General features: G+C 33.9%; 6 protein-coding genes across 6 annotated transcripts; 5 read left to right on the top strand and 1 right to left on the bottom strand.

The window, feature by feature from the left end:
- The first annotated feature begins 282 nt into the window (after window positions 1–282).
- On the top strand, window positions 283–8342 carry LOC122712990. Its single transcript, XM_043933096.1, has 11 exons — window positions 283–449; window positions 920–1062; window positions 2038–2211; window positions 2274–2481; window positions 2628–2752; window positions 2831–2964; window positions 3053–3312; window positions 3383–3530; window positions 3608–6619; window positions 6712–7800; window positions 7884–8342. The coding sequence occupies exons 1-11, from the start codon at window positions 283–285 to the stop codon at window positions 8340–8342; spliced, it is 5919 nt and encodes a 1972-aa protein (XP_043789031.1).
- Window positions 8343–8880: 538 nt separating this feature from the next.
- Window positions 8881–14599, top strand: LOC122712953. The gene is made up of 2 exons (XM_043933024.1): window positions 8881–8993; window positions 10759–14599. Exons 1-2 carry the CDS (start codon window positions 8881–8883, stop codon window positions 14597–14599), a joined length of 3954 nt encoding a protein of 1317 aa, XP_043788959.1.
- A 367-nt stretch (window positions 14600–14966) lies between these two features.
- On the top strand, window positions 14967–16053 carry LOC122712860 (charged multivesicular body protein 3). The gene is made up of 4 exons (XM_043932826.1): window positions 14967–15066; window positions 15125–15185; window positions 15246–15640; window positions 15713–16053. The coding sequence occupies exons 1-4, from the start codon at window positions 15022–15024 to the stop codon at window positions 15875–15877; spliced, it is 666 nt and encodes a 221-aa protein (XP_043788761.1). The 5' UTR covers window positions 14967–15021; the 3' UTR covers window positions 15878–16053.
- A 139-nt stretch (window positions 16054–16192) lies between these two features.
- On the top strand, window positions 16193–16908 carry LOC122712861. Its single transcript, XM_043932827.1, has 2 exons — window positions 16193–16631; window positions 16704–16908. The coding sequence occupies exons 1-2, from the start codon at window positions 16493–16495 to the stop codon at window positions 16883–16885; spliced, it is 321 nt and encodes a 106-aa protein (XP_043788762.1). The 5' UTR covers window positions 16193–16492; the 3' UTR covers window positions 16886–16908.
- A 557-nt stretch (window positions 16909–17465) lies between these two features.
- On the bottom strand, window positions 17466–19570 carry LOC122712812. Its single transcript, XM_043932727.1, has one exon. The coding sequence runs from the start codon at window positions 19561–19563 to the stop codon at window positions 17632–17634; it is 1932 nt and encodes a 643-aa protein (XP_043788662.1). The 5' UTR covers window positions 19564–19570; the 3' UTR covers window positions 17466–17631.
- A 408-nt stretch (window positions 19571–19978) lies between these two features.
- Window positions 19979–23253, top strand: LOC122712811 (vacuolar protein sorting-associated protein 51 homolog). Its single transcript, XM_043932725.1, has 10 exons — window positions 19979–20180; window positions 20259–20393; window positions 20507–20728; window positions 20832–21427; window positions 21502–21715; window positions 21781–22005; window positions 22080–22414; window positions 22472–22649; window positions 22867–22979; window positions 23038–23253. Exons 1-10 carry the CDS (start codon window positions 20100–20102, stop codon window positions 23144–23146), a joined length of 2208 nt encoding a protein of 735 aa, XP_043788660.1. The 5' UTR covers window positions 19979–20099; the 3' UTR covers window positions 23147–23253.
- Window positions 23254–27887: the final 4634 nt, after the last annotated feature.

The following is a 27887-nucleotide window of genomic DNA, read 5'->3' as shown; positions in this document are numbered from 1 at the left end:
TCTCTTCTTTTTTTTTCTTTTTTCTTTTTTNTTTTTTTTTTTTTTTTTTTTTTTACGCAATTCTCGTAAGCGATTTCAAAATTGCTTGTGAACGTGTGCTACCTCCACTCCTCGTGCCACTTGTCAATAACGACACCGCTTATTATTTTTTCCAACGATCGTGTTGCTCAGTGCGAATAAAAACGTTGCCGCGACACGTTCCGCGAGCGCGCAACACTTTCCACACTTTTTGAAATGGAAATTTAAATCGAGTCGATCCGATTAACATCCGATCGCGACGAAATGAAGCAAACTTTTCTCATCTCGCTCCTTCTCCTCGTAATTCGCAATTGCTCGTCCGAGAAAATAACGTTGAGGATCGATTTGAACGAGCCGATTGCCGTCACCGATCCCAAGTTTCTCAGCCTTACCATCGACCCGGTAACCCTGTTGGCGGGAAATGCGGTCAGGTACGTACAACGAGTATTTATAATAACGAGTTCTTATCTATCTTTTTGCCCATTTCAATAATCGAACGATCGAAATTTAAAAGTTTATACATTATCAAAGTATACGAATTTTTCCCCGCTCGATATTTCGCGCGCAGTCGAACGAAAGAATCGTTGGAAGGAAGGAAGAAGAAAGGAACGCGAAGCAATTCGAGATCGATTCAAAAGCGACGAATAGAATGCGGAAAAAAAAAAACGATCTGAGAACGATTCCGGGTATAACGTTTGAAAACAAAATTCAATCTACGCTTCGACGAAATAAAACGTGTACGTGTTTTAATTTAAATTTCGATCCCTCCTCTACGCCGCCTACCTATGTATATATCGATTCTCGCCGAGAGAAATCTATAGAGATTAAGATTATTCTCTTCTCTACTGGACAGTAATCTACGAATCTTTTAACATTCGAAACGTGATCGTTGCCATTTCAGCACTCATTTCGAGAGAAGCGTAAACCTGATGAAAGCTTTGAGTCCAGCGTATTTGCGACTCGGAGGGCCACGCAGTACTCTTTTCCACTTTGCCGATCAAAATTCCGAAGAAAATGGAAGGAAGAGAAAAATCGTGCTATCCGGTGAGCTTAGTTAAGCTTAATTCAAATTCAAAAAACATACAATTCCTCCTTCCTTCTCCATTCCTGTCCTCGCGACAAATTCCCCTTCGATTTAATTTCGATCTCTCCTCCTCTATCGCGGTAATAAATACCTGGGAAAAAGAATTCCTTCCCTCCAAAATCGCATTAACGACGAAACATCGCGTATCTTCCCCGGCCAATTTCCCAGCACCGCGGTCAGAAACCAGTTGCAGAAACTGGTTGGATTAACCCAAACAATGCTTCATGCACCGGTGAACGTTGATACACGATGCGAACTCGAGGTGTTTAGCGAAGAGTAACGAGAAGGTTCACGTAGATATACACGGCCATTCGAGCTCTGGACACCTATTCGGACAACCTGTTATTTCTCCGAATCTCGATTATTCTTGCGCAAACTCTCCCTAATTAGCTCAGTAATTTAATATTTCTGCGCGACATGATCCGATACTTGTAGCACGCAATTTATTCCTTTGTTTTCTTCCATCTGAACCGCTTTTATCTACCACTTGTTATTATACCGATGTTTGCTCGGGTAAATGAATAGATGCTCGGTTAAATAGGATGCTTTAATTTCGAATCTTAGTCTGTCTCTTCACTGTACGATAACGTAACTGTCGTCGAATTCCCTTCTATTTTTTTCCATCCTAAATCTCTACTCTTTCGTTGCAAGAAAAAAAAAAAATTGGAAAAATTTTGTAAAAACATTTCCAATCTTCTAGCAACATCGCGATAATCATTATTACCGAGTTCTGCTTTTTCTATCTGCTTTGAATCGAATCACTCCTATCTGTTCTTTCTACATTCGACAAACGAAGTTGGCTTTGAAAAGAATAATCGGTAATTGAAAAAAAGATAGGATTCCAGAAAGAGATTTCTGACCTTTTCCTCCTATCCATTTCCTACATATATATATATATATCGCGATATTCCATCAACGGCGTTTCGTGATCGTAGAGTCCGATTGGGTATTGGTCCATCAGTGGGCTGAAAAGGCAGGGTTGGATGTGATCGCCTGCGTTTCGCCGGACGATCGACAAAGGAGGACGATCGAAGGGAGCGAAGATTCGATGGAGATAATTTCTTTCAGCGATCACATGGGTTTTAACGCCAATTGGCAGCTGGGATACGGTAAATTGATATCGAAATGTTCAATGGAGAAGGAATCTTCAAGTTCCATTTTCTCTTTGCAGAACCCCAAATTAGATGCAATCTGACGGGCAACGATCTAGCGAGGCAAACGTTGGATCTACGAAAATCGTTGAACCAATTTCCTAGATATTCGAACAGCGTGGTTACAGGGCCGGATGTTGTTATTTACGATAACGAGAAGCATCTAAATTATCTTCGAGACTACTTCAGTGTAGCGATTCCCGCGCTTTCAGCCATCACGTGGCATCCGTAAATTTTCTTTTCTTCTCTTTTCTTGCTTTTTTATTCGATAAAAAACGCTACTGCTATTTTGCTTTTTTCCGGAACGGAATAAATATTGAGGTAAAAATTGAGCGTATCGCAGGTCGGTAACACTGTTTCGAAATCGTTTCCAGCGACCTTGCCAGCATCACTTTGGATAATGGTGGAGCGTTCATACACCAGGATAACTTGGAAGAAGATAAGGAAGAATTGTTGAAAGCTATAGGTCGATTCGTAGACGATCGACCGTTGTGGATTGGTGAGTGACCAATAATTGATTAAGCTCGCTTTTGCCAATTATTATTACTATTAATATTATTATTATATTCGATCGAAGCCGAATCGAGGCCGGAAGAATGCAAGAATTTGTACATAGGGGCTCTCGTCTTGGCGAGAAGACTAGGAAATTCGGCAAAAGCAAACGTGAACGTGATCATGAGGCAACCGACAGACCTGACTTATCCAACTCCAGTAAGAACGAGCCCCATACTATATATATATATATAAATAAGTACGTTTCGAAAATCGATGAGGGTGTGACGTATCGTTTCGTGTTCAGGATTACTGGGTGTCTTTCCTCCACAAGAGTCTCGTTGGAGGGCAAGTGTTCGACGCGAGGATTCCAAGTGGCAACGAGGATCATGTCTACCTCTATTGCCAATGCGCCTCGAACAAATACGAAGACGGATCGGTCGTGATTTTCGGGGTGAATTTGAATCCTCGCGAAGTCACGTTCGATTTGGAAGGGATTAACGTAACCGAGATTCACGAATACGTTCTTACGCCGGGTTTCGACGCACCCAATCGAATGTTTGCGGAGTAAGTGTGAGGTAATCAATCGCGAAAAATCGAAGAATCGTTCTGTATTATTTTTTTTTTCCCCCTCCAGAACTATCTTCCTGAATGATAAACTATTGACTTTGATCAACGATACGATCCCCGAGATGCGTCCAAAGATTCTGAACAACACGAAACACGGCGTGGATCTCCGTTTGCAGTCGGGCGGTATCGGTTTCTGGATCATCCCCAATTTAAAAGTATATACAAGTGCAAACTCGTGCCAATATCCAAACATTACTCTCTAAAATAAACTAATTTCTTGTAATTCAACCAGATAAAATCTTGCACGAGAAACGAGACATCGAGGATGGAAGAGCTCGAGATGAGTGCGCGAAAAAACAAGATCGAGAACAAGAATACGAAACAAACACGCGTTGCAGGATCTTCGCAAGGAAGAGGGAGCTCGAAGAGGGATATCGATAAGAGAAAACGGAGGGGTGACGTGTCGATTTATAAAAACAACATAAAGAGGGAATTGAAGAGATTGAAGAGATTCGTGAAAAAGAAGCTGGACGATTACGATTACGCGAAATCATTGCCGAAGCTGAGACTACTGTCCAACTCTAAGGAGCAAGACGGGAAAGGCACGTCCACGCTGTCCCAAGAGGACGTGCAAAGCAAGTTGAAAGAGTACAAAGATCGGGTGTCGCGGTTGAGGAATCTGATGGGATCGAGCGACGCGAAGATGGAGTTGAGAAAGTCGATCGGCGACCTGGTCACGGACGTGATATCTTTAATGTTGAAGATACAGAATACTCTGGAAACAATGAGGAAGGAAATCGATCACGAGAACAAGACGGAGTCGTTCACCACCGTGAAAGAGACGTTGAAGTCCCTTTACGATCTCTTGATGAATGCAAACCTGTCCGACGAGTCGATCGATTCGAGACAGATGGAGCGAGGACTGGACAGGGCCAAGAGAGAATCGGTCAAAGAGAGAGGAATCCCTTTCGATTCGAAGAGGGAGAGTAGCCTCTCGAGGAACGAGGGTGTTGAAGAAGGATCCAGAGGGGATCGAAGGATCGAATGGTGGAAGGATGGGAGGGGTAAGAAGAAGCAACCGAGTTTTCTGGAATTGGATAGCGGAGAAGATATCAATTTTTACCAATTCGAGCCGGAAAATTTCTTCGTTAACGAGGATTCGTCCTTAAATATCGATTACGATTACGAAACGAGGGACGACGAATTCGAGGATTCGGAGGAGCAAGTTTCAACAATGGAGTATATCGACGACGTTGGTGCGTGGGACGAAGACGAGGATGATCATTCCTTCTATCACGAGCCCGTCCAATTTTTCAAGAATTCGAGGAACAATCGAATGGACATAGGAGTTCCTGAACTGTGGGAAGTGGAAACGTACGAGATTGGAGGGAACGATAGAACGAAGAAATTCGAGGTGGTGAGGATCGAATCGGACGGCACGATTCGAGATACGAGGAGCAAGTCTTTGGAAAAATTCGAGGGGGCCGTCTCTTTCCCGAAGAATCATCGACCCACGTATACCTCGCCGTCTAACGTCCAACCAGACGAATCCGTCATCCGATCGTTCTTCTCTGGACGAGCACCGCCGATGGATAGCGCGATATATAAGAAAGTTTCCAATTTCCAAGATCCGAGCTTCAAAGGGTCGAGTCCTTGGGTCCTCGGGAACAAGAGATCGAAAAGGGGGAAGACGGATTTGCGCGTAATACTCGATCAGGAGATGATCAAAGAGGACGATGCTAATTCCAAGGATTGCAATTGCAGAGTTATCCGTCGCTCGAAAGCTTGCGATTGCCGATCGAAAAGGGGCGCCATCGAATCGTTGGAATCGCTCGAGGTCGACACGCTCGCACCCCCGAAACAACAACAACAACAACAACAACAACAACTGGTCGCTGCGGGTTTGGACAAGGATATAGTGCGCGCAAATTTGCAAGAGGACGCGGACGTGGAAGTGTTCGCGGACCTCGAGGGCGGGCCCAAAATAGAAAAATCGACGCGAGACGAAGATTCGTCAAAGATCGTGGGAGACGCGGGATCGTCTTCCCGGATCGAATCGAACAACCCTCGAGATCCGCGCCACGATTCCAATATCCCTGTTTTGGAGAGCCGATCGGATCTCCATTTTGAGGTGCCGTCGTTCGCCGATCCACGATCCTCCACGATTTTAAGCGCGAAAGAAGGGGAGGATCGATCGACCGAAAGATCGGTGAGACGCGATGCGAGTAAGTTTCTCCCCTTTCAGGAAGAGAGCACCACGATTAATAACGAGGGATATACTCTTGCCGATCGAGAAAATTCTACAGGTTTTACGGAAGGGAGCGAGGAGGCCGAAGGTCCAACGAAGGAAGAAAGTTGGACAACGATCGAGACGACGACTTTATCGGAAGAGATTGTCATCAAGAAGGAATCCGAAAACGATCACGATAATTACGTTGGTGACGTAAGTTCGAAACGAGGGACGAAACCCGAGCAATTTTTCCTCGGTAAAAAGCCAGCGGAGGTGGCCAAGGTAGGGAGGCCGATCGCTCAAGCTCGGCCGACCGATCTCAATAGTAAAAGTAAGAAACGTGCGTCGAGATTAAACGTCGCAAGACAATCCGAATTGTCGAAGAAAGTGAGAACGTTGCAGGCTTTGAGGGATTTGTTTCGTAAATTGAAGGAATCGCGCGTGTTGCTCCCCATCCCGAGATCGAGATCGATCGACAAAGGGGTGGCGGAATATCGGAGGAATCGTGCTCAACAGGTGAAACAATTGCGGGACAAGTTGCGCGACAAGAGGCAGATGATGTTGAGGAAGTACGAGAGAGGTGTTCGCGAGGCGGTCGACAAGGAGGAGGATGTGGAAAAGAGGAATCTGAGGAGAAGAGAGGCGTGGGAGAGGATCAAGGAGAGCCAGGATTTTCGTGACATGATCGATCGCGAGAAATTAGCCTACATACTGATGTATCAACCGACGAAGTACGATGCGAAGAGGGAAGTCGAGGCTGGCGAGGGGGGGATGTTGGGCGAGGGGGATGACGCACCGGTGACCGAAATTCTGAGGAATAAGAATACTTGGCAGAGGATTTTTAACCCGAAAAATGACAAGAATTTCCGCGATCCCGTAGATCGTTCTTACGATAATTTGGACGAAGATGTCGAACGATTGGAGGATTTAAATGAAAAAAGAGGAGAAGAATCGGATGAAGGGGAAGGCGAGAGGAAAGACAAAGTCTATTTCGCTCTAGTGGAGGATGTAGAGAGGCCACGGATATTCTATTACGAAGGGAATCCAGGGAACGAAGGGAAGAGAATTATGAGGGTAAATAATTATTCTTGTTAAGAGATTTTTTTTTTCTTTCTTTCTTTTTTTTTTTTTTTTCTTCTTCTTCATTTAATTAATTTGCTCGACAGGCATCTTCTCGACGCTCGACGCCCAACCACACGTACAACCGTCTCCTGCAAAATTATCTCGGAAGTATTAAAGTCGTTCGATATTCCGACAAGGAGGAAGAATCGGATCAACTTCCAAAGGGGAAGGAAATATACATGATCGATCCATCCAAATACAAAGGAGGGGATCCTCGTTTGCAGTTGTACAAAAGTTCGAGGATATCGAGGCCCGATTCGCAAATCCCTTCGAAAAAATACAAAATTATTTGGAAGCCTATTATATTCAAACCTTTCAGGATTCGTCAATCGACGCAGCACAAACGCGAGGACAAAAACGGGAGCGAAGAAGAATTAACCGAAAATCTTCTCGACGATTTCATCGACTATCTAGATCCCAAAACTGTCGACGAGCTTCTCAAATCGGGGAACGTCATAGTGGACGATAAAATGGAAAATTTCATGCATTCGATCGTCGAGAAACAAGAACCGGTTACGGGAGAAATCGCGGAAGCCGAAGATGATCGAGAATTCGAGGAAGCCTCCGCGAACGAAGAAAATTCCGATGGGGGAGAATCTTTAAAAGTACTCGATGGACAAGCAGTCGAGCAACAGGATGAAAGTTATCGAAATGTTACGGAAGGGAGAATGCAAATCGAAGGTGGAAATATATCTGAGACGCTGACTTCGAACGAGAATAACGCAAGTAGAGATAACGGGAAGAGAGACTCGAAAAAGATGGAAATAAAACGGGAACGAAGAAACGCCGTTACCGAATCGAGAAGACAAGAAGAAAATTTCGAGCCTCTGCCTCCGTTTTTTCTTCGTAAAGCGAACAATTATTTGTCGCGTTTGAAGCAAAGTTCAAAGGAAATTTCTGACGAGAATCTTCTTCTTAGAATCGAAGGAGATGTGGAAAATGAATCAGATACGAAGAAAAGTAAGGAAGAAGAAAAGGTAAGGGGAAGCTTAAGTTCAGAAAAATTACTCCTTTCTGACAAACACGGAACGGCGTTAACGGCGTTGCCATGGATGGAAAGATCCGGAAGAAGGGTTCAAAGGGAAGCGGTAGAGAATCCAGAGAAGATGGACGAAAATAACAACGTGGAAAAGGTAAGGTTTAAGAACGTGTACGATCTTGCTTTTCGTCATTTTTTAAAATTTGCATAACACTCGAATCTCTCCCCCTTTTCAAGATACAACCATCCGAATTGCAACATCTGGACGAACCTTCGAGCACAAAGATTCCGACATTCGGCGAAATCGATGACGTCGAAAAATCGCTGATTCAGAAGATACCGCTTGAAAAATTCATGCCGAAAGGGAACATCGACAGGAGTAAGAGGAAGAACGTAAGAAAAAGTAAGAAAGAGGATGATGGATTATCGTCCCTTATAGAAAAGAGTCTACCAAAGATAGGGAATGTGGTAATCGACGGATTAAACAAAGCGGAAAATTTCACCGGATCGGTGGAACAGTTAATTAAGAATTTGGACGAGAATTATAATAAGACGATCGCGAGGGGAGATCGAGAAAGGGATTCAACCAGTACCAGATCGATAGATCCCGCTCAAAATGTTTTTCGAAATGCGATAACGAACGTAAGAAAATTTTTCATGTTGCTTAACGGAGTCACGAATATTCTTCGTGGATAACAATTCTTTTCAACCTTATAATAATGTGTTTTATTAATTTTGTATACATTCTATTTTTATAATATTTTTCGTATAATTTTTATATTTTTTGACCTAAATAAAAAGATGTTGTAAAACGTTTGTTTGTAACGAATATCGAATCCCCTTCTCGGATAACGAGTGCAAAATACATTATTGATGCAATGCGCCGTTATTTTTTCTCATTGAGAAACGTTTTTTAACTAAACATATGTATAATGTAACGTGAAACGATATGCATATGTAATTTCGTTGGCATCGACGATTAATTAATCCATGTTCCACATGTAGTAAGATAACATAACATCACAAATTGCAACATTCAATTTTACCTGACACCACAAATTTTGCAACAGAAAAATATCAAAACATATGTATGCAACTTCCAACTTGAATATATCCATCGAGTTCCGAATCGTACAGTTGTCCATCGATCTCGGCGCGGATCATTTCGAGCCAAGAAGGAGTCGATGTTAAACGCGATTCGACCGGTGATCACGAGTTACCATTCGTGACCATCATGTATCGTTCGATTTTTGCGTGTTCCTTGCTTCTTACTCTCGTTTCGTCAACGTGTTCGAAAATCATCGATATCGAGAGCAGCGGGGAAACGAGGAACCCTATCACCGACAGGTAACTCTAACCATCTTTCTAATATCCCCCATCAGAAGAAATATATAAAAGATGAATTGTCACGAAGAATTGTCCGATTCTTAAAAGGAATTCTTAAAAGGAATCTCGATACTCGATGTAACGAACCATACGTATTCCTCGGTCGATCATCATATTTACGAAAGATAATTCAACAAATTTTCTCCAGAATATATTTCAGCACCCCATACTGCTGGATTTACCATTACCCTCATAAATTCTCCCTTATCCCCTGCCATTTATCTAGCTTCCCACCGAGTACATCGGAAACATTCTTTCGATTTTTCAAACGACCTCCACCTTGGACGAATTCCCGATTACGAGTCGGTCAGGTGAATCGCGAAAAAATATGTTGGTCGGCCGAGAGTAACGGTGGCGCAATTGCGAGCGTCAGCGCCGCTTAAATTTCATCTTGCTTGCAAGATTCGATAAGAACTTCGAATTTGTAAGGAATCGGCATAATTCGTGTACGAATCGCGAAATAAAACGAACAACGAATAGCGGAGGAACGAACGCGAGGAATTGTGAGAATGTGGCAGAGCACACCATTCCATAACGTGGGAATCAGATTCCAAATAATTTTGTACGATGTTTTCTAACGAATTAAATTTCTATTTAATTTTGAAAATTTTTTTCGATATTATTTCGAAACAAGAATAATCGATGATGCGTATTACTAAAATTTATATAGAGATTTAAATAGAAATTCAATTACGCATTTGTATAAATATCGCGTACATCGTGTATCTATTCGTTTCGTAATAAATTTGGAATTATTCACTTACCAAGAGATCTGCCTCGAATTCCTGATCCATGATCCCGACTCCTCCTTTCACTCCACCGGAAGTGTTGCACGGAAGATCGCGTTTGACAAAATATTACCCACTATTCACTTTACACATTACGAAATCACGATACGACTCGAATTCACACGTGTTATCTCGACCGCGTCCGAAACTAAACTAAATTTCCTCCTTTCTCCTTCCCCGAGGCAATTTTCTGTTTACATATTTAAGCCTCACGTTTATACAAACGTTTATACACACACGAACGATATACAAAGTTATTCCCCATGTTTTGATCCGTTTTCCAAGAAGAGTTTAGATTCCGCCTCGAGGAACGAAATACCTCGAATTATAGGACAACACGCTGTCTTTGTTAATTTCTTAGAATTTAATGCCTCTGCCGCTTGTGGTGTTTATTATCGAAAACGGCACGAATTTATTCCCTGCTAGTGTTACGTTATGTTTTCTATTATATATTTTAATTATTTAATTATTAANTATATATATATAAATATATATATTTATATAATTTATAATATATAATTTATATATATATATTTATAATATTATGTACCATTAATAAATTTATTGAAATAGAAACAGTGACGAGCGTATTATACATTTAATTTAATTATTAATTTTATTAACATCGTAAAATTTAATTTACATTATATATTATTTTTTTATATAATATAAAATGCACTATGTATATATTTATTCAAAATATATTATTTCAAAATAAATCTAAAATACTCTTTTCATTTATATTCTTGCCATTACATCAGTATAATTATATAATCGTACTATATAAATTATTATTGTATAATTATTGTAAAGAATTAATAAATAAGTAAAAAAAAAAAAATACACACGATATAATCGCTAAAAAGGGAAGAAAAGATAAAAATTTTATTATAAATTTTCTTTGTAAAATTGTTTGTAAAATCAAATTTCTTTTCCAGAATTATCTTCTCAAGCCCCCCCTCGATTGATCAGATCAACGATGAATCGGAAAGTTTGGATTCTGATTCGAAACTCGATACGAAAAGAAGCTTAGTAATTTTTGTACCGACGAGCGAAAAGGAAGAAGAAAATGTAGAATGCAAGGGGCAAAAAACAAAACGATGCAAGACATTGTTTCACGGAGAAAGAGTTGGCGCACCGATTCCCAGAGGAAGCCTTCGAACCACGTTGAAGAGCGTAGGAGATCCTTGTAATAATGAAAGACGTCGTGAATATTTTGTTGGTCGAAAACCGAGCATGCATCTACTTTCTTTGAAAAAACCAATGACCATAGAGGAAGCAAAAAATGCAACTTTTCGTGACGAGGCTCTGTTAGATTCTCTTCGAAAACAGTTGCTTCATTATAATTTCAACGTTGGTGCTACTCGCAAAACTGGAACGGAACCAAGGATAAACGTGTATAACGACGATAATTTCGTTTGTTACTGCAGGGAAAAAAATAATCCTTCTTCCGGGAAAGACACGAATCGTGATATTATCTCGAAATTACGAGCATTGGCGAGGAAAGATAAATGGGGGAAAAAACCTGATCGAAAAGATGCACTCGTCGGCAAGAAACAAGACCCACAATCGTCCCAGACGAAAATTCCATCTTTGCCCAACAGATTTCCCGAAACCTATTACCTTCCTAACGAAATGAACCCAGTCCAGAGTCCAACATCTAACAGATTTCCCCATATGTATTATCTCCCCAACAACGCGGATCCGATGATTCCTAGAAAACATGCATCGACCATTCATCGCGTAGATCCTTCGCTTTTAGAGCCAAAAAACACGGTTGAGCAAGCAATTCTACCGAGAAATGATATTCCATTTGATCCAATTGGACTCGATTCGGTCGTTGGGCAAAAAGAGCCGATCAATGTACAACAAGATTTAAATAAAAATCAACAAAGTGTTGAGCAAACAGATGGTCCTTCGAGCATGGTTGGAAATAGTCTGTCTCGAGCTCAAAATATAATTCCTGCAACCGTAAAATTTTCCATGAACGAAGATACATCGAAAAACGACCTCGAAGAAGAGACGAATGATTCCAATTACAATTTGCAATCTATGCCGTCGGAATCTTTTGATAAAAATCATTTGCCACCGCCTGAAATTGTTGGATCTCCCTCCGTTGTCCCCGCTAATGTGCACACTATTGATCCAAATTCGAATGATGGATCATCCACGGGTTTGGGAAACGAATATGGGAATGAATACGAAGTAAAGGGGAATGGAACGTTGGATTATTCCGATGTCAAGGAAGTTACGGCCGCATATTTCACGTCCAGAGCTTATTCCAACGAATCAGAGAACGATGGATCAACCGGTTACGATAATTTACTTATAAATAGTACTGGTTCTATGAGTGATGATCCAAAATATGAAAACGATTATAATTTTAACTCTCGACAAAATAATTCTGTGGAGAAGGCAATAGGATCTGAAAACGTAGACATGAAAATGGATAATTCAAAAAGTTCTGATCGAGGAGACGAAGAGGAAGGTATAGTAGGAGAAAATAATCCAGATTGGAATTCAAGTCAGGATCCAGAGGACAACATGGAAAATCAACAGCGAGAAAATTTGGATTACGAGATACCTTCTTCCGTGGAGGAAAAAATCGCGTTAATTCCTGAAAATACGATGTCCCTGGACGAAGCTGGAACCGTAAAGCTCAATGATAAAGACAAGGAAGAGAGCAAAGGAAGAGATCCGGATGATGACGTTCCATTGCGAAACGAGAATGATCCTTCTTCCTTCGAATCAACGCTGAAATCAGTCAAAAGCGACGGTCTTCCAAAGGATCCATCCGACCAAACATTGCCATTCTGCGACAACACGATGTTGCATAAATCGATAAAAACTGTAATTAATAATTTTGCCACCGGTGACTCCTCTGAAATGGATGGCAACGAGGAAACGGTGGGTTCCGCAAAGAGCGATGATTTATTACCAGAAATTGTCCAAGTTCCAAACTTGAAGAGTATTTTGTCCATGCCGCCAATAGAGCATACAATTCTAGATGAAATAAAGAATCTTTTATCGAAAATGACTGGAATGGATAGAAAGAAATTCGACAGCGACTGGGCAACTAATGTGATTAGGAATAATTTACGGAACACGATATCTGCCGCGCCCAGTTCAAAGACAGAACTTCCTCCACTGGCTGTGGAGGAGCATCAATTCAAGAATGGTAAATGGGTGACGAATATGGTTACATTGGCGCCCTCAAACGAGAAAACCGATGATTCGACGGATATGAAAAGATTGCAAGCTAGTGTTAAAAGTCTTTTGCGTGATCCGGTAGTTGGCTTGCAAACAGGTAAGAATCCTGCTGTTCAAAATATAATTGTTCAAAGCATAAAAAATACCTTGAAGCCAAAAGATCTGATCAATGATGTTTTTAACGATTCGATCATTCGAAGCACTTTGAATGATGAATTGAATATCATGGAAATGGAAGACGAAGAAATTTCGACTACGGAAAATACGTTTAAGTCTACTAATTTCAATTTATCGAATATCGATATGAAAAAATTTTTGGAAATTGCCAAAAATGAAGCAGATTTAAATAATGATGAAAAGGAAAATGAATCTACATTACAACCGTCTGCGTATGAAAAGGATAAAAAAGATATATCAGATCGAAAAAATGATATCTCGTCGACTGTGAAATCTTCGGATAATGATGTAATAGGAGCGAAAAGAAATTTTGAATCCACGGAAGACACTACAATAGCTTATTCAAACGAAGAGACAATTCAGGATACCGTGGAATTTTCAGAATTACCAAGATATAACTCGATGATTGAAACTCGGCCAGATAATGATGCTTCCTCGGGAATTGAAGACAAATCTTCAACTAAAACAATTGAAGATCACGATGTAGGATATAGTTCTCCAAGAATGAATCCAACAGAAAATGTCGTTATTGTGAATAAATGCGAAGATGCGAGTATAGAAAAATCGATGGAAAACGAAAGTTCGGATACGATTTCTGCACAAGATTTTACTTATTTAGGAAAAATCACTGTGAAAAATGAAGGTAATAAGGATGACGTTCAAAGTCTTCGAAATTCTGAGCTATTTTATATCGGTGATGGTGTAAAATTACCGTTGGAGATAAAAAAATTAAACGATGGTTCTTACGCTTTATCGATTTCTAGAAAGATTTGTGAACAGTTATTAAACAAGGAATGTCCTTGTTGCGTACCCATAAAAGGTAACATTGTTCGTACCGTAAAAAGAAATTCAAGCGCGATAAATACTGATAGAACAATTAAAGCGAAGCAAAGAATAAAAATTTCTAAACGCGAATCGATGAAATCAATTTTATCAAACGAGAAATATGATTTAACTGACGACAGTTTACAAATTTTCTTGATGCCTGTAGAAGCTTTCGCGAAGAGATACAACTTATCTCTAAACTTGGAGAAAATGCAAACTCCGTGGAATTTCGACGCAAAGGAAAAGATTGATGAGCAATTGAGAGATCGACTGAAAAATTTTAAAAATAAAGAAGAAAAAAACGCTGATCTTCATAAATTACTTACTATTAGAATTTCAGAAAACAATAAACCGGAAACAACTATTATAAAAGAGGAAAGGATAAACAATCATCCAGACGAGAAAAATGATGTAGCAAGTTATAAATATCGTATAGAAAATCGAAAAAATCTTGAAAAGTATCGACATCAACGGAATATCGAAAAAAACACAAACAAGCGAATGGAAATAGCGACAAAAGTATTGAACTGGTTAAGAGATTTAATTCTAAGTACAAATACAAGATAGATACTTATTACTTGAACAATTTTTTAAATCATACTCTTTTTAATATAATTTAATTGGCTATAGTTTAATACTTTTTTATAATCTACTATGTAATATTTTTTTTTAATTTATCTAATATAGAAATAAAATAAATAAAAAATATTTGAAAGCTTAAAAAGAATTAAACCCTCCCAGCGATTTTAATAATTAATTGTTTTTTTAATAATATCAAAATTTTGGTAATATAAATGTTCTATTGTATCAAATAGATTATTTCTTCTTGTTTTTATATTTTACATATCGTAATCTTTTTCTTTTATTATCGCATAAAGAGATCGATGATTCATACAATAATGACGTAATCTTAATGGTTACCTTGACTAATTTAGAAGATAGTGTGGTTATGTTTGGCAGATACGAATTTCTGTCAACATAGCAAGAAAATGGGCTTGTTTGGCAAATCTCCAGAAAAAAATCCAAAAGAAATGGTTAGAATCGAAATGAATAATAATATCTATTCGATGTTTATACGAAATCGTATTTCAGGTTCAAGAATGGACACATAAATTAAGGAAAGAAGGCTATCAATTGGATAGACAGGTTAGAGGTAAGCTATTAATATTTTATAAGAATATATTATAATGTAATTAATAACATTTATTTACAGCAATTCAGCGAGAAGAAGATAAAATAAAACGTTCTTTGAAAGAAGCAGCGAAGAAAGGTGATAAAGATGTTTGTAAAATTCTAGCAAAAGAAATAATACGTGCACGAAAAACTTGTAACAAACTCTATACATCAAAGGCACATATGAACTCTGTTGCATTACAAATGAAAAATCAATTAGCAACGATTAGAGTTGCTGGTTCAGTTTCAAAATCCACAGAAGTAATGCAAGCAATGCAATCATTAGTAAGAGTTCCAGAAGTAGCAGCGACAATGAGAGAATTATCAAAGGAAATGATGAAAGCTGGTATTATTGAAGAAATGTTAGATGAAACTATGGAATCTGTGGAAGATTCTGAGGAAGTAGAAGATGAAGCAGATGAAGAAATAGACAAAGTAAATTACTATCTACTATATGTAAAAATATAAAAAAATTTATATTAATAAAACATTTCATGTCTATCACAGATTTTATGGGAAGTAACTGCAGGCCAATTGGGTACAGCACCTGCAGTTGTTACAGAAACTCCAGGATCTATTGTAGCATCTACTTCTGCGGAAGAAGAAAGTGAAGAAGTAAATGATAAAGAACTTGAAGAAATGAAAATGAGACTACAAAGTCTTCGTAGTTAGGTGTAATATATAAATAATTTTCATCTGCATTGACTTAAAAATCAACTTGCACTTAATGAACATATAAATATATAAGGTACAAATACAGTGAAATGAATATCTAGCATAACAATATTTAATTGATGCTTTTATAATATTGAATAACCAAAAAGAAATAAGTATTATAAAAAATGAAACAAAAATTTTTATTTTATCTATACAGTTTTTATATCCAGCTTTTATAACCTGTATGTGATTTATAGAATGTCACTATTTCAACTATATATGACTCATAAAAATACAGAGAAGCTGGCTTCTTGATTGTATTATGTTGAAACATATACTTTTTAATTTAATTACAATCAAAATCTTGTATTAATATGTATTATACATAAACAATGGCTTTAATTGTTATTTTTTGTATAATTTCTTATATAAATTATATCTCTTATATATTAATTTCTCATATATTAATATAACAAAAATAATACAAACAGTAGATCACTGGTAGATATCTATACACAAGATTACTATATTCACACATCTTTAAAGTAGCTGAATTCAGACATTTTCAATTTTAATATTTTGATATTAACTTATTCTAAATCACAGAATCAAAGTATTCCATAGGAAATTATGTACTCCAAATTTGATAATTGTGTAGAGCACCCCCTTGGTATATTGTGCAAGTGTACAGACTACCAAGAAATATTAAATAAATTCACATCTTATAATATTGGTACAGAACATTATTTAAAACCTAAAGTAAATGTAGGTAAGTAAAATAAACATTCATTCATTATACAATAAAAATAAATAATATTCTGATTTTAATCATTTATATTAGAACCAATTGCTTCAGCAAAAGTTTTGTGGATAAACAACCGTTTAAAATTAGATGAAGATATTTCAAAACCAATACTTCTTTATCCTCAAGAACAATTAAATATTACTGCTTACAATGTAGACAAAATATGGATGCCTACTGTATCAAATTTAATACCTCTAAAATTTATATTTAAACTTTAAATTTTTGATTCTTATTTTATAATATTTATAATTTATATAATATTTACACATTAAAATATATAAAATAAGTATTAAACTTTGCTCTGAAAAAATATTCAAAAAAAAAAAATAATTGTTATTTTTTTGTATACATAAATTTATAATTTTATTATAGCTAAATTTGTAGCTATCTTATATTTTATATTTTTTCAAAAAATTTTATTGCACAATAATTCTTTTTACATTTTTTTTTTTTTCAACAAAATTTAACCTTGTATGTACATGTATATATACATATTTATTATACATATACATATATACAAATACATATACATATACATATACAAATTACATATTAGAACTATAGTTCATTGCTATTAAAAAATTTGAGATATAAAATTAATTAATTTGAGATATAAAATAATGTTAAAAAAAAATTAAGATATTTGCAAAAAACAGTATAATATTCTGTCATTTAAAAATATATATCTCAACAATAATAAAATCAAATGACATAAAAATAATCAAAGAATTTACTATAGATATTATTTGTACTTTACAATTTTGTTATTTTTTAAACTTATTATTACCTATCTCTCATCATGATATAATAAATATATAATAAAAATAATATATTTTAATTATCATTATTTAAAGGATATATGACCGATCTCTTTCAATATGTAAGTAATGTGCATAAATTTAAAGTATTTATATTTAATCATATATTCTTAAAAATACTATCATTTATTTATATCTTAGCAAATTTACAATTGCTCAATTACCATATTAACAATTGAAAGTTTCATCTGTGCTCTAGCTTTCCTAGGAAGTCTATGCATATAAGGTGCCAATTTGCGCAAAAAACATTTAACTTCATTTCTAATAGGAAAAATTGTTCTTCTCATTGTTCCTGAAATTTTTTTACGTCTCATAGATCTTTTTTGTTTTGGTGCTAAACATTCTACTTCTTCAAAATCTTCATAAAATGTATCTTCTTTCACATTAGCTGCTTCTTCATCTAATACTTCCAATGAATGTGGCAATATAACTTCTTCATGTACTTCTAATTCTTCACTAATTACTTTACCATCTGTTTCTTCTAAAGAAGTTGACAAAAATTCTGCTAAATTTTTATCTGTTTCCTCTTTACTTTGTTTTATAATTGGTATTGTGACTGAAGTTTGACCATTTTTCATCCAAATTTGCTGTCTAAAATCAATTTCATTAGAGGTAGTTGGAGCATGGATCATTTTTGTCCTAGTTTGCTTTTTTATTGTTTTCATTGATTTTTGTTGTTCTTGCTCAGGAAGATCTATTTTAATTAATAAACCTGGAGGGATACTGGATAAACTATGTACTGGAATAGGAGCCCCTAAATTTGATATATCACCAGTAAATGGTAAAATCACTTTTTTTATATTACCTTGAATATTATTTGGTATATTTGATGTAATATGATTTGCTATTGTTATAGGTTGAAGTTGATCTGTAAATTGAATCTTCCAACTGGGAGTAGGAGGAAGTGGTAATTTTCTTATTACTCGATTTTCAATATTATTAGGATCAGGCCTTGGAATGTTAATAAGAGTTGGCCTTTTAGATTTCCCACGTTTCTTTGCAAGAGGAGTAGGCTTATTATCTACCTTTGGTTTTTTACTAGATACTAAAGGTCTTGAAAAATTTTGCCTTTTAATTCCTTTAGTTGTATTAGTACAATTAGATTCTTCTAATATATCTTGATCATCTTCAATTTTTTCTGTTGAATTAATACAATCCAATTGTGATACATCCTTTATAGTTGGAACAGCATCACATGGTCCTACCCTATGAAAACTTTGTCCTGTTTGAAAATGCTTTGAACAAAGTACTAATTTTCTTATTTGATTTGGAGACATTTTCAATATATCTTCTCTACCTAAAAATTGACACCATCTTAAACATCTGCCAATTTCATAAGCAGGAAAAGGATGAAATTTATATCTTTCTATTTTATTTCTTGGATCAGATCTTAATCTCCCACAAGCTGCACATGCTTGACTTTCTAAAACAGCAGGTGGTAAAGGATCTAATTTTTTGGGTTTTTCTGAGGAACTATAATTTGATTCTGGTACAAATTCTATAATATATTGTTCAGATCCATCCAATTGATCAGGATTTCTGATATTGGGAATAGCATTGTCTATTAATCTACTTTTATAACCAGACATAAATTGAGAACGATCAAAATGTTTTGAACAAATGTAACAAAACAAGATTTCTTTTCTTGTCAATCTGTAATATGAATCTACACCAACAAAATCGAGCCATTTGAGACATCGAAATTCTTCACCAGGAAAATGATGAAAAGTTACACCATCATAATCTCTATCTGATGGATCTCGACGAGATCGACCACATAATACGCAGGTTATGTTGTATAAACTTTGTGTAGGATCATAAATTGAAGGTACTGCATTACAGTTTAATCTATCGAGGTATTCATTTAAAAAATCCTTTTGTTCGAAATGTTTAGAACACACCATTCGTTGAAGTAACTGTTTTTTTGTAAGTTTATACAAATCTTCACGACAACAAAAATCCAACCACTTTCTACATCGAGGTATATCATTAACGGGAAATCCAAAAAACATATATTCTTCTTCTTTATTGTTTGGATTCAGACGCGAACGTCCACATACAACACATGGATGTGGCATTTTTTAAATCGTTTTTTTTGCTTATACTTTTGTCAAATAAACAATTCCATCTTGTCACAGCTTCATAAAAATTTTAAATCTCTGCCAGATGTTTTCTAACTATCGCAATTAATATACTTATCAAACGATTTAAAATTAAATTATCTTCTTATAATCTTTTTGTATACGATATAATTTTACAGTATTTAAAGAATAAAATTCAATAATAAGATGCAATAACCCCTTCATTATTTTCCAACCCTACATGTATTTCGAGTAAACGTTTCTTAGAAATAGTATTATTAAAAGTTCAATAACTAAAAGTTTTTCTTTAAGCACATTTTCTTTAATAATAAATATGTAAAAAATTACTTTTTTTATATTACACTTGTTGCGCTTTTCTCAAGCAATTTGAGAGGTTATGCTGTTTGTTACAGCGTCTTTCACCTAACCTTTATATAAAATAATATAACTGATATATAACACGATAATACATTAGCTAACCTGTCACAATCTACTGTCAAAATCTGTTTTTGTTCATAAAAGAAATAGACAAAATGGCAGAAAATTCTAATAATCCATATGATATTAATGGACAACACTTTAATCCTGATATGTATTTTCAAAAATTATTAAAAGTAAGTGCATTTTTCAATTTTCTTTAAGTTTTATATTTATTTAATGATACTTTAATAATAATTTATTTTTTTATATAGGAATGTACATTAAAACAAATTATGGATCATGAAGCAGAAATTATAAAAAATACTCAAATTTTACATTCTGATATGCAAACTCTAGTTTATGAAAATTATAATAAATTTATATCTGCTACAGATACTATCAGGAAGGTAAATTTATTATATATGTTTCTATAAATGCAATTATTTATTTTTAATTTATTAATTATTTAATTTTACATATATATATATTATACTATATATAATACTTATTCATAATTTAGATGAAAACAGATTTTAAAGAAATGGAAGATAGTATGGATTTATTAGCAAAAAATATGGACAGTATTACTACTTTTTCAGAACAGATTTCATCAACATTACAGGGTACAAGACAACAAATTGCCAAATTATCTTCAGTTCATGCATTATTGAAAAAATTACAATTTCTTTTTAAATTGCCTGGCAATTTAAAAGACAAAATGAATGAAGAAAATTATACACAGGTTTATGTTTCATTTCATATCATTATATTATATTTCTTTTGATACATAAATATATTTGATACATAATTATATTTAAATAAGGATGTATACTTAATTTTTGTAGGCAGTACAAGATTACATACATGCACAACGTGTATTAAATCAATATGGCAATATGCCATCTTTTCAAGGAATTCAAAAAGACTGTGAAGATATTCTAGAGGAACTTAAGTCAAGATTGAGAATGCAATTTCATAAAGGAGATGCATCAACTAAAGCTTTAGCTGAAAATATAGATCTATTGTTACAGCTAAAAGAACCAGCTGATTCTTTATGTGCTGAATTTCTGACACATGCAGATGGAAGATTAACTGAACAATTAGATATTTTAAAAGATATGTGTGAAAATGATATCATAGAATTTGTAGATATGGCTAGTTCAGGATTTCTTAGTGATTTATGTTTGATTGTTGCATCTTATAATGATATGTTCATAAATCGATCACCATCTGAAGATAATGAATTTATTGATGATTTTGATACAAAAGCTCTTGCATGTTTAAATAGTTTTATCATGAAAAATATGAAAAAATATTTTGATTTAATTGGAAAAAGAGTAGAAAATGTAGCTGATACAGCTATTTTAGTAAAAGCATTAGAAAAGTTTCATAGGAGATTACAAGCTATGAATATGTTATGTAAAGAAACAGATTTTGAAAGGTAACAAAGATAAAATCGTCCTTATTAAAAGAACAAAAAATAAGATTTAAGAATCTATGTACTTTTATTTGCAGAACAGGTACCAATATTGTTATTAACGCGGGTAGAAAACAATGTCGTAATCATTTAGATAATTTGAAATCTCATTTAAATGAAACACTTGTTAAAGTGAGACAAATATTAACAACTAAAACTTCTCAGGAAGGAGATAATAATTTAGCAGAACTTCAAGCATTACTTATAATACCCACTATTGAAAAAATCAAAGGAATTTTACAAGATTTATTGGTTTGTTTCTTTTTAACATTTTTTTAAAACCATAACATTTATTAATTTAAAATTACTAATTTTAGGTATTTTTACAACCAGATTTATCATTTAGTTTAAAAACACAATTTCTACAAAATTTCTGTGTAGATGAAGTTAGAGAAGGATTAGTAGTTGGATTTTTACATCATGTAATAGTTATTGCAAGTGGATTTTGTAGCGGATCTGATATTCCGAAATTCTCACCTACTCTTTTACTTTTATTGAGTAAAATGTGTATTGAATATAAAGAAAATAATGTCAAGTATTTGGTAGAGCGAATAATTTTAAATTAAATTCAAAAATCATATTTATAAAAAATCATTTTTATATTTCTGAATTACAGCTTACTACTACTGATGATTTATTCAATATTGAACAATACACATCATCTGGGAATGTCGTTACGACTGAATTAGAAATATGCGATAAATTCCATGAAGCAGCACAAAATTTATTAAATCATTACGTTCGCATTCAAGGTTTAGCAGTATCGCAAATGTTAAGAAAATCCGTCGAAACGAGAGACTGGTTACATACGATTGAACCGAGAACAGTAAGAGCTGTAATGAAAAGAGTCGTAGAAGATGTGACATTAATCGATACTCAAGTAGCTGCATTATATGATGATTCTGATGGTCAAGTTGATAGAAGCAGCGATAGCAGTAGAAAAACTCATAGGTATACTTTGTAAAATAAAAAGTAATATTCTATTAAATAATTTTTTTTTTTTTTTAGTGTAAGTGTATCAAGACATCATTATAGATCAAACTGGTCATCGTACACACCGAATCATATAGATTCCTCGTTGGTGACGAATATTCATAAATTATTTTCTGAACGTATCGAAATTTTTTCATCGGTTCAATTTAATAAAGCATCTATTCTTACCGGAATCATCAAAATAAGTTTAAAGGTAAAATACTTTTAGCAAATACAGTACCGCGATAGGAACAGGTGCTGTCAGACAGTTACAATGATAAAATAGCAGAGCTATTATCCACTTTGCATCACGAAGATACTTTATTCTCTCGCGTTGCGTATACCACATACTACGCAACATACTTTATGCATTCAATACTATAAAAACTTAACATTCAAAACCTATAATATGAATTTTTTTTTATTTATAGACTTTTCTAGAATGTGTAAGATTACGAACATTTAGTAAATATGGATTACAACAAATTCAAGTTGACACACATTATTTACAATTATATTTATGGAGATTTGTTTCAGATGAAAAGTAAGTTTAAAATACCATTATTTTAAACAAAAATAATTTTAATGAAAATTTTTTTTAGTGTCGTTCATTTTCTACTAGATGAGATTCTTGGAAGTGCTGTACATAGATGTTTGGAACCAGTTTTAATGGAACCTAGTGTCGTCGATATTATTTGTGAAAGAGGATAAATAAATAGGAAGAAAAAAAAATAATATTATTTTATCTAACATATTGTATAATATAGCATTATATTATAAACATATGTATTATATTATTATTTGTAAAAATGAGTAATATTTATAATTTATAAGAAATTCTTATATTCCATGAATAAATTTTATGATAAACTACAAAAAATGATCTATCTCTCTTAAGTAATTATATCTCTATTTTTTTGTTCATTTCATATGACCGCCCACGTAGATTGAATACTACAGGACCTGATCGTGTCAAAGTACTACACTGTCAAGTAACATGATGAACGACATACTTTTCTGCCTTTCCTCCTCTATCGATTCAGCGATACGATCTTTTGTCTTCTTTTCTTTACTCTCCCCACCTATCCGGGATAAAATAAACTCATCAAAGTCTTAGTACTCTATAAGAAGCAGGGTCAAATGATTCTAATAAGTCTTAATTCTCTGTTACATTCTACACTTTTGAACTTTATTAATCGCGTAAATTTCATTGATTATTTTATTTTTTTTTTTTATTTCCAGTAATCAAAATTTAATATTAATTTGAATTTGGAATATTTCAAATTTCTCGAATGAAAAATATAATCGTTATATTGAAACGACGTTTTCCCATCGACGATTCTCGTATATGACGCATAAATGTGCAAAGAATAAATGGGACAAGAGTTTATAGTATATGGGGTTCTGCCGTACCCCCTTGGCAGTGGCTCGAGTTAATTCGAACTTCCTCTCGTTGGATGAGATTCATTCTCCGAGTATCCGGCGTAGGCCTACGCACAGCATTCTACCCAATTTAATAAACTCTTCTAAATTACTCGGCCGGTGCCATTCCCTCGTTCAATCATGAATTTCCATGAAAATCGAGGGAAAATTTACGAAATTTCACCCAGACAGTTTCCTAATTGAATCTTAACTTGAGAATTTAATATAATATTTCAAATTTAAATTTATTCCGATGGTTGTTACTATTAAATTCAATTTATTGTATCAAATATTTTTATTATAACAAGCAAATAAAATATTAGATCATATAATTTATATAATTTATATTATATTTAAAAATTTTGAAAATATTTTGCTCAAAGATGAATAAAATATATATTTTTTTCTAAGCAAAAGAACGATATTATTGTCAAATCATTATGTAGCACATGATCTCAAAAAAACACTTGTGCACGTGTATGCTTTGTCTTCTACACGCTACAAAATATTTCCGATATACTCATTTCAGTTTAGTCGTATATTGATAATCAACAAAATCATGTTACTTTTATGTATTAAAGAAATTTGTTGAAAAAACAACTTAAAACGAAATTATGAAAAAAAGTAAGTATTTTCTAGGCAATATTTATACATTTTCAAAAAAGAAATATTAACATATTTTAATGATTTAACATATATGATAATTTCAAATTCGATATTGCAGTTTTTAAATTATAAAATAATTTTTATTAATTTTCAGTTTTTAATTTTAATAACATAGATTTGTTCAAACTTTTCTGATTATGAATTTGAAGATTATCGAAGAATAGCCATTAAACCGATTCATGTTTTATTTAAATCTCACGGGACTCACGTGGTTAGCTTAATCAATGCACAATGGTTCGGCATCGACGGAAGAAAAGACTATGTAATAGGGATTGTATCCTAATAAAAGATGCATTATTCGCTACGTAAGTTGCTTTAAATCAGTAAAATGGACCCGCATGAGAAAATCATGTATGTGTAGATTCAAGCAGAGGCGACGATTATCACAAAATAACCAAACTATTTCGAAGTGTAAGCTGATGGTTTTATAGGAGCATTTTGTGATATAGGGGTATACGTATGCACATATTTCATTAATAAACTGTCTTTTTCTTTCTTTCATTAAATTATATGTCTGACTAATGTTTATCGTCAATTTACACAGTACCTACTCAGGAGCCTTCGATCAATTATTAATTGCTGACTAACGATATGATTTTAAAGTTAAACTAAATAGCTAAATATTTTTTGGTAGAGATAACACATTGTTGAAAACAACCAAAAAAATTTATCTATGATTCATACTATGAGCAATATTTATACTGATATTTATACTGATTATTTATACTGATAAATCTATTTAAAAATACTTCGAATTCATGTATTTTGCACAAATGATAATATTTAATAATAAAATAATGAATATAACATAATGCAATATTGTGTTATACATATACAGTGTTTTGTTAAAAAAATATTACGATTATTTATGTTTTTAGATAAAAAAAAAAGGAAGAACTATGAAGATATTTCAATTTGTGACCGTAACAACAAGCGGAAAAAAGACACACTCGTTGTTATGTTTGCATATTAAGCTATCTTCTCGATAGATGTCTCACAATACACGAAAATATAAATTTAATAAATGTTCTATATGTAATACTTTTTATAGACAACGATGTATTTCGACTTAAATTTTGACGATAAACTCTAAGAAAAATCGATACAAAATAAGATAAGAAAAATCGTCTGACTAATGACTATAGAAAATTTGAACTTTAGTCGCATTTAGGTATATATATTTGGACTTGCATTTCGTATAACGCAGTCAACAGGCAATTGTCGAGAGCAGAAGAAGTGGAGAAAAGTTACCATTAAGTTATCTTAATTTGTTAATCTGTCTGTTAAGTAGTAGTGTCGTAGATGATGATTTAGAAATTCATCTTGGCACGATTACTTTTCATATAGAAATATTATAACTACAATATCATATCATCACTGATCAAGATGAATTTAATTTAATATTTCAAAAATAATAGCAAGTAATAAATTTTACGTTACACCTATTACTTACGAAATTGAATTGATATTTGAAAATGATCTTGAAAATGATCTTGAAAAAATTAAGTTTTGTGATAATTCTTATATTTCCAAGTTTAAATTTTTTTTATTTATAGTTCACGATAAGTTTCTAAGCATTACACAATTAAATGAATTATTGTTATGATTTTATACGACTTATTTTATATACAAAATCACTTATTTCACATATATAAAAGTAAAATATTTCCGGAAAAGGACAACTAATAATGGCGCGGGAAATCTCACCAAAAATATACTCACTGAACCGGAAGAGAGCTTCTCGGCCAATCAAAATCGCGAATCGTTTCATCGTTTAGATCCGCGATTCTCAATTGATACTACGAGTATCAAATAAAAATTTATTGAAAAATATATATATATAAATATATATTCATCTTTATATATTCATCTAATTTTATAAATAAATAGAAAATAAATTGTTTTTATATTTTCAAATATATATATTATTTTATTAAATATATGTTTATTTATTTATTTAATATATGTTTATTATATTAAATATATATATTATTATTAAAAATTATTAAATAAATTATTATTATATTTATCATATTACATCTTTTTTTAATAATTAATAATTTAATAATTATTCAAAATGTAATTTTTATTAATTATTAATTAATTATTAAAGCAGATTATAATTAAATTAAAAAAATTTAAATTTAAAAAATTTAGTACGACTTATCATTATCTTAAATTCGAAAAAAAATTTTTCTTATGAATTTTTAAATTAATTTTAATATTAATCATTGTTTTTATTTTATATTTTCATATATTTTCGCATTAGATTTAAATTTCCATTTGCTAATAATTTTGTTTCAAACCAAGTGAAGGTTGAAAAACACTGTCATAGAGAGAATCTATCTAGCGAATAGTTGTCATCAGCCGCGCGATTCAAATCGTGCGCCAAGGCAAGGCAATAAGGATTTGGTGAGCCGGTGAATGGTTTGATAACAAGCAGTGGAAGGAAGGCACAGGGGAGACGCACATTGCCCGTCGGTTGGTGGACCATTCAGTGACGCGATTCTTCACTGTCCGGCACTGATTTCAATTGGTAAATTGATTTGGAACGATGGCAAGAGAGAAAAAAGAGAGAAAGACGGAGTTAGACGGGGAGAGGTTCGGAGACCATAGTATGTGGGAGATGATAAAGAAAGAACCATATACCATTACCGTGACTGGGTGTACCGTCACAGAAAACCATAGCGGTGGCAGTGGCAGTGCCTCTCTTGCGAACCGTTAATAGGTACTGAACGCTGGTTGAATGCTTAATGCACCGTGCTTCTAGGATTAAATTGACCAATCATTTCCCGCGCGGCAAGGAGCGGCCAATTACAGCGCTCGTCCGACTATATTAAGCCAATCAAGAACAGTTTATCGCTCAGTCGTCAGTCTGCAGTTGTGATGCGTGTGTCGTGCGCGTGTTTTTTTTTTCCCTTTCCAAACAATTCTAACTCGTGAAATAAATGAATCGCGTGAGAAAAATGAACATTTGTCATGAATTACTCGAGATCGTTTATCAATTTTAATAATCGTTTAGTGAATTAGATCACATTTCTTCCACTTATTCTCTATGGCGTGGCGGATTTTAGAGAATGTTTGAAATTGTCTGATCAAATCGAACAAATCACAGTTTCTCTATAGAAAAAATTTTTTGTTATTGATATAATTATTCGACGAACATGTGGAAAAGAATTGTGCAAGAGCGCAAGAAAAGCACGTGAAAAAGCATAAAACATGCATTATTTTACTCTATGTATATACATTCCATTCATATTCATTTCTGGTGACGGTTCGTATTTCGATCCTTGGAGATCGTTTCTTGTGATTATCGTGCATTTCTCTCTTCATCAACTATTTATTAATCAGTTGAACTTTGAAT

The sequence above is a fragment of the Apis laboriosa genome, unplaced genomic scaffold, assembly GCF_014066325.1.
Source record: "Apis laboriosa isolate Shangri-la unplaced genomic scaffold, ASM1406632v1 scaffold21_cov150, whole genome shotgun sequence".
Classification (NCBI taxonomy): Eukaryota; Metazoa; Arthropoda; class Insecta; order Hymenoptera; family Apidae; genus Apis; species Apis laboriosa.
This window is presented reverse-complemented; position numbering and strand designations above follow the sequence as displayed.